Consider the following 15,243-nt stretch of genomic DNA (forward strand, 5'->3'; position numbering starts at 1 on the left):
ATCGTGCTGGTCACAGGCAGGGTCTCCTGTTCCTGCCACTCTGAGACTCCAGGAGAGCTGTCATGGAATCTTCTGTTTGTTCCATTATAGTACTTTGCTTGGGCACAGTGTGAACTGTCAAGGTGTTATTCTCCTATATTGTGAGAAACAATGTTTTTGTTGTAGCCACGGGTTGTATTGGTGATAAATGATGGAGGAAGGTCATTGGTTAAGTAATAAAGAAACTGCTTGGCCTCATAGGTTAAAACATAGGTGGGAGGAGTAAACAGAACAGAATGCTGGGAGGAAGAGGAAGTGAGCTCAGACTCAACAGCTCTGCTCTCTGGAGCAGAGATGCCATGCTCCCCTCTCCCGGACAGACGTGATAGCTCTGCTCTCTGAGGCAGACGCTAGCGATGAAGCTCCGACCCAGGATGGACGTAGGCTAGAATCTCCCTGGTAAGCCACCTCGTGGGCTACACAGATTATAAGAAATGGGCTAGTCCAGGTGCAAGAGTTAGCCTAGAAGAGGCTAGATAGAAATGGGCCTAGCAGTGTTTAAATGAATACAGTTTGTGTGTTGTTATTTCGGGCATAAGCTAGCAGGCAGCCGGGGTGCTGGGGATGCAGCCCCGCCACTCCTATTACTACAATAAATATTTGGGGATACAGCACTGGATAAAAGTTGAATCCCTTAAACATAATATCCAGTGCGCTCAAGAACTCAGTATTCCTACTTTTAGCTTACCCTCACTCCCAGCTAATGTGAGTGTGTTTGGAGGGGGAGTGTTTGTGGCACAAACCCAGGAGTCAGACTTCCAATGGACAGCATCCTCAGCCCTCACTGGGGAATTTTAAATAGAGGCTCTACCACTGAGCCACACCCCCAGCCCCTTACTGGGGGATTCTAGGCAGGGGCTCTACCACTAAGCCACATCCCAGCCCCTCACTAGGGGATTCAGTTTAGTTTTCCCACCTATCTCTTATTCTGCTCTGCCATAGGCCAAAGCAGCTTCTTTATTAACCAATGGAATAAAACATATTCACAGCATATAGAAGGGAATTCTACATCACCTACTAATATGATCCATTAAGCGACACTTAAAACTTTCAACTGCTTTCTTAACCCAAACTCCCAAAGTCCAAATTCCTCCACAGAAAAACATAGTCCAGCCTATCACAATAATACCCCAGTTTCTGGTACCAACTTCTGTTTTAATTAGTGTTTCTATTGCTGTGAAGAGACACCGTGACCATGGTAACTTTTATAAAGGAAGACATTTAATTGAGGTAGTGGCTTATGGTTTCAGAGGTTTTGCCATTATCATCATGGCAGGGAGCAGGGTGGCGTGCAGGCAGACATGGTGCTGGAGAAGGAGCTGCTTCAGGTTGCTATGCAGACAACAGGAAGTAGACTGTTACACTGGGAGCAGATTATGCATAGGAGACCTCAAATCTTGCTCCCAGAGTGACACACTTCCTCCAACAAGGCCACACCTCCTAATAGTGCCACTCCCTATAGGCTTATGGGGGTCAATGACATTCAAACTTTACAAAATTGGAGAAATATGAAAGACTTTGGGACTTTGGACTAGAAAATCAAGTGGAGCTTTAACCAGAGCTTAATAGACTGTTCTAGTAGGAACATGGGAGATAGTGGTGCCGAGGGTGATTTGAGCTGTGCGGACCCAGGTCAAGAAGTTACAGAGGAGAAGAGCATTAGTGAGTAGTCTAGAGACCATTCTTGTAATATTTTGACAAAAAAAAAAGTGGCTGATTTTTGCCCTTGCCCTAAAAATCTGCCTGAAGCTAATTTGAAGAGTTTTGGGTGAATGGTGTAAGCAGAGGAGATTTTCAGATACCCTACTATTGACTCTGTCGTGTGGTTATTAGTCCCTTTCAAGGAGTCCTGTGATGGAAAGGAGCAAGCTGGACAGAGAAAGCACAAAATGTATAATCTGAGGCAAAAAGAAGCACTGGGAAGTGCAATGGATCTGAGTCCAGTGCTCAAGGAAATAAATTTTAAAGAAAGGTTGATGCTAGATAGAATAAAGGGAGTGTTGACCTTAGGGCAAGACCCCACCCAGCTAAGTTTCCAACTTGTGGAAAAAAATTAAAAAAACCTTAAATATTTAACTGCTTAAGCTTTTTTAAAATTCATTTTCACAACTACAGAAAGATGATGCAGATGCATTTGAACAAGGAGGTCAAGTTCCAGCCCCATAAAGCATCAGAACTTGGCAGTTTTGGCCACATGGGTTTAGAGTCAAGGATACAAGAATACAAGGATACAAGAGATGGCTCAGCAGTTAAGAGCATGGGCTGCTCTTCCAAAGGTCCTGAGTTCAATTCCCAGCAACCACATGGTGACTCACAACCATCTGTAATGAGATCTGGTGCTCTCTTTTGGCCTGCAGGCATACATGCAGACAGGACACTGTATATAATATAAATAAATAAATTGTTTTAAGAAAAGAAAGGGGTAGTGTAATGTTCCTATGCAGTTAAGGAAAGCCTCTGAGGCCATCAGTGATTCAGAATTTTCCCTCTATGGAGGCCTAGAAAGGCCACTGTGTGAAACTGTGAAGGTGAAACTTGGATATATGTTGGAGACACCAAGATGTTGGAGATGCCGGAGATGTGGGATACCTGCCAAGGAGAGCTGCTAACAGGGAGTGGAGACAGCCCAAGAGGAAAAAGGGTGTTGCAGTCAGCAAAGCTAGTTGGAGTTGGAGATCCAAAGAGCCTTTTGACATCAGAAAAGGAGATGCAGAGTTTGGAGTTTGTCCAGCTGGTTTTTGATCTTGCTTTTGTCCAGTAATTTCTCACCATGCTCCCTCTCCTCCATTTTGAATGGTAATACATATTCTCTGCTATTGTTTGTAGGAAGTATAATTTTTATTTTTATAGAGGATTGCAGTTAGGAGATTGCACGCATCTCAGAGGAGACTTTGGAGTTGTAAACAATGTTGAGAATGTGATAGACGATTGGGAATTTTGAATTTGAATAAAATGCATTTATGCTTTAAGATATGCCTATAAGCCTGTGGGGGCCAGGGAGTGGAATGTTGTGGTTTGAGTAAGAATGACCCCTAGAGGCCCATATTCAAGTACTTCGTCACCAAGGTGTTGTGGAATATTACTTTAACTGTGTAAAGAAGATGTGTTACATTTGTTTATGCTGCATTTGTTAACTATGTGGACATATGTTGCTTTGCTTGCCTAAGGCACCTGATTGGTCTAATAAAAAGCTGAATGGCCTATAGCTAGGCAGTAGAGGGATAGGCAGGGTTGGTGGGCAGGGAGAATAAGTAGGAGGAGGAATCTAGGCTCGAGGCCAGAGAGGAGGGAACAAGCAAGAAAGAGAGGGAGTTGCATGGGGCCAGCTAGGCAGCCGCCAGCCAGCCAGACATGGAGTAGGACATACAGAATGATGGAAAGGTAAAATCCCCAAGGCATAGCATAGATGAAGAGAAACATATTAAGTTATAAGAGCTAGTGTGATAAGCATAAGGTAAGACCAAACATTCATAATTAATAAGTCTCTGTGTCATGATTTGGGAGCTGGTTGGTGGCCCAAAAGAAAGCCTGCTCCATCAGGAAGTGGAACTCTGAAAGAATTAGAAGGATTGGGAGGTGTGGCCTTGTTGAAGGGGGTGTGTTACTGGGGGTGTGGGCTGTGAGGTTTCAAAAGCACACATCAGGCCCAGTCTTCTTCTCTACCTCCGTGGCTATGGATTCGGATGTAGCATCCATTTGCTGCCCCGGCAGCTGCCAGTATGCCGCCATGCTCTCCATGAACTAAGCCTCTGAAACTGTAAACAGGCCCCCAAATAAATGCTCTCTATTTTAACAGTTCCCTTGTCATAGAGTCTCTTTACAGCAATGGAACAGTGACTCAAGCCAGGCGGTGGTGGCCTTTAATCCCAGCACTTGAAAGATAGAGGCGGGAGAATCTCTTGAGTTTAGAGCAGCCTGGTCTACACAGCTAGTTTCAGGACAGACAGCCAGGGCTACACAGAGAAACCCTATCTCAAAAACAAACAAAAAACAAAGAAGGTGACTCAAAACAGCCTGTGTTCTGGAGCTCTACCACTGAGCCACACCCCAGCTCCTCACTGGGGGATTCCAGGCAGGGGCTCTACCACTGAGCCACACTCCAGCCCCTCACTGGGGGATTCTAGGCAGGGGCTCTACCACTGAGCCACACTCCAGCCCCTCACTGGGGGATTCCAGGCAGGGGCTCTACCGTTGAGACTGCCCCATTCTCCACTGAGGATTTCTAAGCAGGGGCTCTGACTCTGCTGCTGAGCCAAGTTCCCACATCTGTGCAGTTTAAGCTTTAAACTTTTGTAATGCAGCTAGATGGTGGTGGTGCACAGCACGAAGCGGGAGGCTGTCCATAAGTTTGATGCAGCCTGGTCTACAGAGTGAGTTCCAGGGCTGGCTCCAAAGCTACAGAGAAACCGTGTTTCGAAAAACAAACAAACAAAAATCTCTAAACCAAAAAACCTTGTAATGCAATATAATATAGTACATCAGTTTTTAAAAGTATCCACAGTTGTCTTTAATGACATTTCAGAAATGTACAAAACCAAAAGCAGTCCTGAGAACACTCTCCTGAAAACCGATTTCTGCTGAGTGCACTCTGGTTAGAATAGCTAGAAGCTTGTGGGCGCTTTAGCGTTCTGGGGAATGCAGTGCTAGAGAGGCTTCAGAGCTAGGCACTTCCACTGAGGCATTCTGGGAATTGTGGTTCTGGTACCAGCGGCAGTCGGGGGTCGCTTCCGCTTATGCAAGGCGAGGCTACCTGGCAGTGGTTCTAAGGAGGGAGATCCCGGAGCGTCCCGTGGCCCATCGTGTGTGCTCTTGCTACCGGAGTCTTCCCCGCAGGGACCGAGCCTGCGACCTGGGAGGGAACGGGGCGGCCGCGGCTGGGTCCTCTCACTCTGGACTCTACCTGAGGCGGCGCTGCCCTGGATCTCTGGACCCATCTCAGCTGCTGGGAGCCCACGGGAGAGTCTAGCTTCCCCCCGGGAGCCTGGCAAGAGGAGCTGTGATGACAGATGGCCAGCGTCCTGAAGCCTTAAGTGGTATGCAATTCTGTTTTTAAAATGCAATATTTCTGCGGTTATTTATTTATTTACTTAGAGAGGGGGCCGTGCCACAGCTTGTGTGTATGGAGGAGGGCAGAAGACAACTTGTGAGAATCCAGTCTCTCTTTCCTCCGTGTGGGGTCCAGAGAATTGAACTCAGGCGGTCAGGCTCAGCGGCAGTCACCTCTGCCCACTGTGCCATCTCACCGATCCAAACTCCCTTTTCTTTAGAGAGGGTTTTAGGTTTTTATTGGTCATTATCTTCATGCACGTGGGAGAAGAGACTTTGTGGAGGCTTTTGGAGATGAGCAACGTTTACTAGTAATTAAATCTTTTAGAACGAGAGACGGGGGAGAGGACAGTTTAACTCCTCCGGATAGAAACAATTATATTAAGATAGCTGATCACAGTGAACAGACCCTTGTGAGTTTGATGGTCACTCATTCACGACACGTCTTTCATCAGAGTTGCGAGCAGCTTTGTGAAGTTAAGAGTGTCTGCTGCAGCCCTGAAGCTGCAGGGAATAGGAATGCGGACTTTGCTAACCATTTGCAGGGAGTGAGGTGGAGCACGGGTGGCTTGGTATCCTGGAGCTTACTCTGCAGGTTAGTGCGAAATAGGTAGGAAAGCCAGGCTGAAGCGCACAGACGTGGAATGATAGCGCTTGGGGCCGATGGAGAAGCTGAGGAAGTCGCTGGACTGACTGTGCTAACAATGCTCTTTCAAAACCCTTCCTCTTCCAGCCTGCGTCCCAGAGCCCTGCCTTGTCCCAGGGAGAAGAGAACAATGACCAAGTTAAAGGTAAACTGAATGGGCTTCCTGCACTCCCATCAGGGCTAGGGATTGAAAACAGGACCCCTGTATGCTGGGCAAGCGCTAGCCAAGCCACACTGAACTGCGGGAAAGTGTGAGGGGGTGTTGCTAAGAAGAAAGTTGTGTGGAGGGTGGTAAAAAAGGATAATGGGGGGCATGTGCTCAAAGTGTGTTGTGCACATGAAATTTGTAAAAGATTAAATTTTAAAATAGAAAAAGTGTGCTGGAGTGCTGGAGAGATGGCTCAGCAGTTAAGCTGTTCTTCCAGGGGGTGTTTGGCTCCCAGTGCACACACTTCTGATAACTCACAAGTGCCGGTAACTCCAACTCCAGGGGATCCAATGTCCTCTTCTGGCATCTTAGGGCATCTGCACACACATGTACACACACACACATAGCCGTATAACATACACATACATTAAAAAAAGAATTAAGTTCACTTACATTCTAAAAGTCACATCATTTTCTATGGTTTGGCAATTTTATTTTGCAAATAAGTATGAGTTCTCCATATTGGTGTGGTTTATGAAACTTGTTCATTTTAAATTTTGTACTACTAATTGTGTGTGTGTGTATGAATACCGAGGTGGGTGGTGGTGGATGTGAGCATGCCAAGGCATTCATGTAGATGTCAGAGGACAGCTATTGAGAGTCGGGCCTTCTTAAAGAAGTAGTACCTTGGTGAAGTAGGGTCTTCTAGTTGGCAAGTTCCAGGCCACTGAAAGACCCTGAACAAAAACAGGAAAAGGTGGCTGGCCCTTGAGGAAGGACACTGGAGGTTGTCTCCTGGGTTCTACGTGTGTGGGCACACTCATGCACATAATCAGACATACATGTATGCATACTTGTGTACACATGTGCACACAGAAGACTGGTCACGCTCATTTGCCTCATTTGGCATTCTGAGCATTCATATCCTGCACAGTCAGAGAGCATCTGGCTGCTGCCATCTACACAGCTTCGAAGGTGGACCCAGATGGGGAGGTGGAGGAAAGAGGAAAGGAGAGACACACAGACACATGTACAGACAAGCTGGGATCACGTGAGTCGTGTGTTCTGATGGCGACACCAGCAACTTGGAAACTCAGTACATTTATGACCTCCCATTGAGCACTAGTAGGCTGCGGCATGTTTCAGTTCATTTAAACAGGAATTATAATGCAAAGGAGTGTATTTTACATGGTGTTCAGCCAACTTCTCCAGCTACCTACAGTCAGTTCCAAGGAGTAAATGCATTTATTTTGCTAAAAGCAGTGCAGCTTTTCCAGTTAATTTGCAGACAATAAGTATCCCTCATTCTTTGTGTTCTGGCATAACCAGGACAGTTAAAAAAAAACAAACAAAACTTGGGTACTTTGGTAAATGATTAAAAATAGCAGTTTTCTGAAACTTTCACTTAATTAAAAATTTACAGTTATTGTATTTGTATGGGTGGTGTCCTTTAAAATTTATATGTATGTAATGCAGCCTTTATGGAACACTGTGTGGCCATGAATGGCATAATACAGAGAATGATGGTAGTGTTGCTGGACATATATGGCTGCTTTGTGAGTTTCATATGTGGTCCTAGGCCCCTTTTGTGGTCTCCGCAGATGGGGAAACTGAGGCACTGAGAAGTCAGTTTCCCAGGCTCATCAGGCCAGGGATTCACGGAGCCTTGGAGCATGAACTGAGGCCCTTACGGTTTGCAGAGCTCGTGCTTGCATCTGTGATCCTGAACGCAGCTGCTGTTGGCAGAGGCATATTCCTGAGAACACAGAACAGAGCTTCTGTCTGTTCCAGAAGCCTGTTAGATTGACAGGACTAAGGACATCACGAATGATTCAGACTTTAGTGCCATCTGTCGTATACTCCAGGACACAGAAACATTTCATATGTAGAATTTTGGATTTGGAAACACTTGCATAGACTTTACAAATAAAGAATTCTGAATCAGAACTCTATAATGTTCTGCCAGCGTGAAACACTTTAAAATGATGTCATCACTCATGAAATGGGTTTCAGGACATTTTGAATTTAGGGGATGAAAGTACACCCGAGCCTTACTGCCCAGGAGGAGCCGGGCATTGCCAGCTGTTTCCAGCACAGACTCGGCACATTATTCCTGACGTGGGTTTGTGCTCTCTAACTCGGAAGTCTGTGGCATCCACTTTAACAGTGACCCCGCTACACAAAGGCACCGATGTTCCCTGTGCTAGTGTTTTTCTCTTTTGCCCCCAGCCTCTCGGTAGCCATGGAAAGGAGTGATCAGGCCCCTGTGCATAGCTCAGGTTCTAGTGGAACTGGGTATGAAACTGAGGTGGTACGTGTTTGCTGTCACAGGAGGCAGTGACGTTCAGGGATGTGGCCGTGGTCTTCAGCGAGGAGGAGCTGGGGCTGCTGGACGCTGCCCAGAGGAAGCTGTACCGTGATGTGATGCTGGAGAACTTCAGGAACCTTCTGTCAGTGGGTGAGGATGGCGACCTGTGTCCCTTGGCAGTGTCCCAAGTTCACATCGGTGTCTTCTTCAGTTGCTCTCACTGCTTTTCTCTTAGGTTTATTTATTTTTTATTTTGTGAATTTCTGGGTGTTTTGTTTGCATGGTGCCCGCAGAGGTCAGAAGAGGATATCACATCTCCTGGGACTAGGGTAACAAACAGATGGTTTGGAGCTATCATACGGGTGCTGCAAGCCCAACCTGAGTCCTCTGGAAGAGCAGCCAGTGATGTGGGAAGTCCTCTGTATATGTGTTGCCTTTATTGGTTGATGAATAAAGCTGCTTTGGCCAATGGCTTAGCAGAGTAAAGTCAGGCGGGAAGAGAGAGAGAGAGAGAGAGAGAGAGAGAGAGAGAGAGAGAGAGAGTAGGCAGAGGCAGGGAGATCCATGCAGCTGCCCAAGAAGCAAGAGGTAACAATCATGAGCCTCATGGCAATACATGAAATAATAGAAGTGGGTTAATTTAAGATATAAGAGCTATCTAGAAATACTGCTGAGCCATTGGCTAAGCAGTGTTGTAATTAATATAGTTTCTGTGTGATTATTCGGGTCTGGGAGACTGGGAAATGAACAAGCAGTCTCCATTTACATAATGGTGTTCAACGTGGGGCATGGATCCACATAAGACATAAAAAAGCTAACAAAGAAAGAAGAAAACTTCTAGACTCACAAAATCGGGAGCCAAGCACAGTTACTTGGTAGCCACATGTTTTCAGACAGGTTCTTTGTGCTGGCGGTGAGCGGAGGCGTGGCCTCCTGCAGGCCAGTGCTCTGATTCGTCTCTCCAGGCCCTCCTCTTGATTTCTTAAAGCTGCATTTTACACACAGATGCTGTTCTTTAAATGTTTTCTAAAACATTCTTTATGTACGTGTGAGTGTGCTTGCAGGTGAGTGTGCATGTCTTAGTCAGTGTTCTGTGACTGTGAAGAGACACCGTGGCCACGATAACTTCTATAAAAGAAGCATTTAATTGGTGCTAACTGACAGTCTCAGAGGTTTTGTCCATTATCATCATGTAGAACTGATGGTTCTACATCCAGATTTGATGGCAGCAGGAAGAGAGAGATGATGTGGGATTCCCCTCTGTATGCTGTGAATATCAGTGGTTAATAAAACAACTGCTTTGGGCCTATAGCGGAGCCAGGTGGCGATACACAGATAAATAGAGATGGATTAGTTTAGGATATGTGTTAGCCAAAAATACGCTTAGGCTATTGGCCAAACCGTATTGCAAATAATATGGTTTCTGTGTGATTAATTTTGGGGCTGAGCAGTTGGGAAACAAACAAGCAGCCTTATTAAAACAGAGAGACACTGGGCTTGGCTTGATCATTTGAAACTCCACATCTCACCCCCAATTCCTCCAACAAAGGACACAGCTCCTAATAGTGCCATTCCCAATAGGCCTATTTGAGCCATTTTCATTTAAACCACCACTTTCCACTCCTTGCTCCCCTTAGCTTTGAAGCCATATCAGAATGCAAAACTGCATTTAGTTCAACTTCAAAAGTCCCTATGATGATGACCCATAGTCTATCATAATCTCAATTCTGTTTGGAAACCCATAGTTCAAAGCGTCTTCTAGACTCATGGCAAACCCTTATCTAAATGAAAAAGCAGCTCACAGACTCCCAACACTCAAGGGCACGGGATAGTCATTACCATTCCAAAATGAAGGGGAGGGAGCATAGGACATACTGGAACAGAGCAAAACTGAAAACCAGCTGGGCAAACGCCAATGCATCTCCATGTCTGGTGTCAAAGCGCCCTTCTGATCTGCAGCTCTGTCGACTGCAGCACACCTCTCTCTTGGGCTGGGTCCACTCTCCCACAACTCTGGGGTCTCCAGCAAGTTCAGGCTTCACCTTCACAGCTCCAGTCAAAGGCCCCTTTGGGCCTCCATGCAGAACGCCCCTGACACATGCCTGGCCTCAGCAGCTTTCCTTAGCTGTGAAGGGAGATTCCACAACCCCTTTCTTGTATCTTTGACCCAGAGAGATGAGTGCAGCTACCAGAGCCCCAGGACTGCTGCTCTTGTGTGGGGTGCTTCCCCCACAACCCCAACCAGAGAGTTTCATTGTGCTATTCCCTGCCTCAGACTCTTGACTTCACATTTTACTCAGTAAGATCAAGTAGTTGTTTTGAGTTTTTTTTTTTTCAAGATCTTTCTATGTAGCTCAGGCTTGTCCAGAAACTTGTGATCCTCCTGCCTCAGCTTCCCAAGCACTAGGGTTCACTGTGCCTTCCTGGGACCCCCACCTTCCTAGGGCTCACACTTACAGCTCTGCCAATCTCCATTTTTCCCCCTGCTTCTGTCTCTGTCATCATTACTTGCTTCTCTCTGGCTGGAATGTTCTTCCTTGATGAAGTGCCACGCCCCCTCTCTCAGACTCTGCATTGATCTGCTCAGAAGTCCCTGCAGGTCCTGCTCCAAGCTGCTTCGACTGTGTCCTGCTTACTCCCCACATTCTGCGCTCACCTCTGCTGGTGTCTGAGCACCACCAGACTCGTCACCGTGGACTTGCACCCAAATCCCGAGTGTACCCTGAGCAGCGGCTGCGTGGAGGAGCTTTGGGTGTGTAGCTTCAGTGTCCTCTGCCTCGAGAAGGTTTTCAGTGTTCCTCACAGGAACATCCCTCTCCTGGCCCCTGCCCTGATCCTCTCACTCTTTCTCCCCCTGACTTTGTTTCCCGCACTTCCCGCAAGCCACCGCATTGCCTCCCAGAATCACCGAAGCTTCCGCTTCAGGATTTGTTAAGCTCGCCATCCTGATAGCTTGTTCATGTGTCATTGTCTGGTGTCCTTGGGGAGACCCGTCGGACAGTGTTGTAACCTTTGTTATTGCATCAGGACACCTGCTGGTTTGGGTTGACATCAGATCTACTCAGATGTCTGAGCCCCTTACCCCATCCTCCTCGATCCTGGAGAGCAGGTGTTTGAAGAAAACCGATTCTATTAGTTCCTGTCCCTGCATTCTGCCTTTTCCCCAGAGAAGGCCTTCCCTACTCAGCCGGTGTGTTTTGGAGCCTGGCCCTCTGAATGCTTTAGCTGTCTTCTAGTAGTTTCCAAGCGAGTATGTGCGATGAAGTCATTCCAATCTCCTTCTACACATGCATGCTTTTGTGGTGATGTCCTCAAGCTGGACCTCGGTTTCTGAGTCTTTGCTGTTCCATTCACTCTCTTTATATCTTCCCTCTTTCCTTCAGCCTCAAAGTTCCTTGTGCCTCCCCATTACACTCTCATCCTGGCTCTGAGTCAGGTGAACCACAGACAGGTTTGGACCAGGCAGGCCTTGTCCTCTCTGCTCCCTCCATTCTCAGGGGGGAGTTGGACCCATGCTTACTTCAACCCATACCATCCCACAAATAAAAACAGATCCTGAAAAGTACTCCCCCTGCCCCCCCCCCCCCATCAGTCTGCACAGCTGTGCACAGGCTGTATGAGGCAGGTAGGAGGCAGAGGATAAAGGTGCTCTTGGGTTCGCCCCAAATTTCCCACCATGTCACACTCTTGAGTGCATGCCCTCTTTATTGTAGACCCTTATTCCCAGAGCTCCCGCAAGTTTGCCCTCAAAGCTGGTCTCTAATGTTTCCAGAAAAAAACGAGGACTTGGCCCTTCGATGTCACCTTCTGTTCTCTGTTCTTTCAGGAGGCCAGGGTCCAAACAAGATGGAGACTCTTCTTACAGCAGGATTAAGGTGCCTCTTGCTGGGGCGGCTTCCATGGTGGCAAACGATGAGCCATGATGTCAACAAACTGGCTGGAGCGCCAGGTGCCATGGTAAACACCTGCTACAGGGAAGCAGAAGAGCTGCCCTGGGCCTGCATAGATGACAGCTGCCTTGAGAGTCTCACAGGAGAACGTTCTAGCGTTACCGAAAACCAACAATGTCCGTCTGGGAGAACTCGGAGAACTCAGAGTTCTTGGAGTGAAACAAATCTTAGCGATAGACAGAACCATCGGAGACACTGTCAACAGCCTCTTGTGAAAACCAAGCCATGGCTGCCGCCTCTGGGTGGTGACATTCTGGGTTGCATGTCCCCCTGCAATAACAAAATGCTGCACAAAGGAGGCAAAGCCCACAGCAGCGGCGACTGCAGTAAAATCAGTTTTGCAGTGTCGTCCTGCACCCCGCATCTTGTTTCCACAGAGCAAAAGGCCCAGCAGTGCAGCAAGCGAGAAGCCTTCAGTGGCCGCCCAAGTCTGGGACTCCATCAGCAGGTCCTCTTAAGAAAGAAGTCCCCGGTACACAGGACACACGAGGGCAGCAGGCATAGCTCCAGTGTCCCCACTCAACAAAATGTTCATCCAGGGAAAAAGCGCTACTGGTGTCACGAGTGTGGCAAGGGCTTCAGTCAGAGCTCAAATCTGCAGACGCACCAGAGAGTTCACACGGGGGAGAAGCCTTTTACCTGCCCCGAGTGTGGGAAGAGTTTTAACCAGAGCTCGCATCTGTATGCACATCTGCCCATCCACACGGGCGAGAAGCCCTACCGGTGCGACAGCTGTGGGAAAGGCTTCAGCCGGAGCACAGACCTCAACATCCACTGCCGAGTCCACACGGGAGAGAAACCTTACAAATGCGAGGTGTGTGGGAAGGGCTTCACGCAGAGGTCACACCTCCAGGCCCATGAGAGAATCCACACAGGAGAGAAGCCCTACAAATGTGGAGACTGCGGCAAAGGCTTCAGCTGTAGCTCGAACCTCCACACCCACCAGAGGGTCCACACGGAGGAAAAACCCTACAAGTGTGACGCGTGTGGGAAGCGCTTCAGCTTGAGCTTCAACCTGCACAGTCACCAGCGAGTCCACACAGGGGAGAAGCCCTATAAGTGCGAGGAGTGCGGGAAAGGTTTCAGTTCGGCTTCCAGCTTCCAGAGCCACCAGCGGGTCCACACGGGAGAGAAGCCGTTTCGCTGCAGCGTGTGTGGGAAGGGCTTCAGTCAGAGCTCGTACTTTCAAGCCCACCAGAGAGTTCACACCGGGGAAAAACCATACAAGTGTGATGTGTGTGGGAAGCGCTTCAACTGGAGCTTGAACCTCCACAATCACCAGAGAGTCCACACGGGAGAGAAGCCCTATAAATGTGAGGCATGTGGGAAAGGCTTCAGTCAGGCCTCAAATCTGCAGGCCCATCAGAGTGTCCACACCGGGGAGAAGCCGTTCCAGTGCAACGCATGCCCGAAACGGTTCAGTCAGGCCTCACACCTCCAGGCTCACCAGAGAGTGCACACGGGCGAAAAGCCCTACAAATGCGACACGTGTGGGAAAGCCTTCAGCCAGAGGTCCAATCTCCAGGTCCATCAGATCATTCACACTGGGGAGAAGCCGTTCAAGTGTGAGGCGTGCGGGAAGGAATTCAGCTGGAGCGCAGGACTTAGTGCTCACCAGAGGGTCCACACGGGTGAGAAACCCTACACATGCCAGCAGTGTGGGAAAGGCTTCAGTCAGGCCTCGCACTTCCACACGCACCAGAGGGTCCACACCGGGGAGAGGCCCTACATCTGCAGCATCTGCTGTAAGGGTTTCAGTCAGAGGTCACATCTGGTCTACCACCAGCGGGTCCATACGGCAGGGAATCTGTAGGAGCCTTGTAAGGCATCTCATCTCTCTGGAAATCCATGCTGCTGATTGCCAGAGGTTCCTCAGAACCCAGAGCCTTCGGAGACTTCACAGGGGAGACGCTTGTGTTTGAGAGATTGATTCTTTACAAAGTCGGGAATCACAGATGAGAGGAAGGTTGCTCTACCAATGTACAGTCACCACATACAGGAGTTGCCACCCTTGGGTTATGACTCAGCCGGGCAAACCTCGGCATGCATCCAGGTCTCTGAAGACAGGCTGTGGGAAGGGCTTTAACCAAAGCCGGACATTGGCAGGTGTTGACTGAGCGTCACTTCCTCATAGGAAATGCTCCTCTGTATTCTGCTATGCAGAGCTGTGTGTGACTCAGGGTCCCATGATTCCTGAAGAAAGTGGAGAAGGGCACTATAAATAAGACCCATGTTTGAAAACGCTAGCCAGTCCCCAACCCTGCATTCATACTGCTTCATAGTCCTCAGTAATCCTATGAGGAGCCTCAAATCATCTTCCAGAAGGCATGGGGCTTCCACACATCTCTAGTGTGTGGCCCACCCCATCTAGCCATGGTGCTTTGGACAACATAGCAGCTCTGTACTTAGGATTTTTAGGATTTGTACTTTGTAGACTACAACAAGGGTTTTTTTTTTTTTTTTAAATCCTGTATTTATCAGACTAATAACCTGAACTGAAACACATTCTGTTGGAATTTTGGGCCTTGAGTTCATTGGGGAAGGGTTTTTACGGTAACCAACACTGCAGATGTTTTTCCAAAGTATTTACTATTGACAAAAAGGCTCTTAGTAAACGTGAATGGTTCATTAGCTACTTCTCCTCCTTTCTTCCTCGCCTTGGTCAGACCGTCCCCCCTGCGCCCTCTCGCTGAGCTTCTGTCCACTTCTGAGCTTCTGATTTGCACCGCTCCCATAGATCCTCCAAGTTGTATCATGTATAAAGGACTGTGATTTCTTACAGCTTCATAGGCTGTAAAGGTCAAGGGTCAAGCTGGGTCTGACTGTGTCATCCGATAACAGGAAGTGTGCAGGAATGATCTAGGGGCGGCTGGAGTTGATGTCACCCACATCGTGGCTCATGACAGTTGTTAACAACAGTTCCAGGGAATCCAATGCCCTCTTTGATCTCTAAGGGCAACACACACACACACACACACACACACACACACACACACGATGCATATACATGCAAGCATTCATTCACGTAAGTAAATCTAAAACCTTGAAGACACAGGGAGAATGCAGGATCCCACAGTGACAACCTGAGCTCCATTGTGAGGCAGTG

At 48.0% G+C, this 15,243-nt stretch overlaps 1 protein-coding gene across 2 annotated transcripts; it reads left to right on the forward strand.

Annotated features, from left to right (window-relative positions):
* The first annotated feature begins 4,765 nt into the window (after positions 1-4,765).
* On the forward strand, positions 4,766-14,744 carry Znf235 (zinc finger protein 235). Of its 2 annotated transcripts, XM_041653801.1 has the most exons (4): positions 4,766-5,072; positions 5,819-5,876; positions 8,211-8,337; positions 12,014-14,744. In XM_041653801.1, exons 2-4 carry the CDS (start codon positions 5,862-5,864, stop codon positions 13,948-13,950), a joined length of 2,079 nt encoding a protein of 692 aa, XP_041509735.1. In that variant the 5' UTR covers positions 4,766-5,072; positions 5,819-5,861; the 3' UTR covers positions 13,951-14,744. The 2 variants fall into 2 exon arrangements, with proteins under 2 accessions (XP_041509735.1, XP_041509736.1); XM_041653802.1 differs by lacking the exons at positions 4,766-5,072; positions 5,819-5,876 and having other exon boundaries at positions 8,217-8,422.
* Positions 14,745-15,243: the final 499 nt, after the last annotated feature.

The sequence above is a fragment of the Microtus oregoni genome, unplaced genomic scaffold (genome assembly GCF_018167655.1).
Source record: "Microtus oregoni isolate MIOR12 unplaced genomic scaffold, Mior012 000006F_ref0000085, whole genome shotgun sequence".
NCBI classification, from domain to species: Eukaryota; Metazoa; Chordata; class Mammalia; order Rodentia; family Cricetidae; genus Microtus; species Microtus oregoni.

Bases quoted from the DNA above. Each gene is read 5' to 3' on its own strand.
- Znf235 (XM_041653801.1), top strand. The intron at 8,338-12,013 runs GTGAGGATGGCG...CTGTTCTTTCAG, and splicing joins CAGGAACCTTCTGTCAGTGG to GAGGCCAGGGTCCAAACAAG.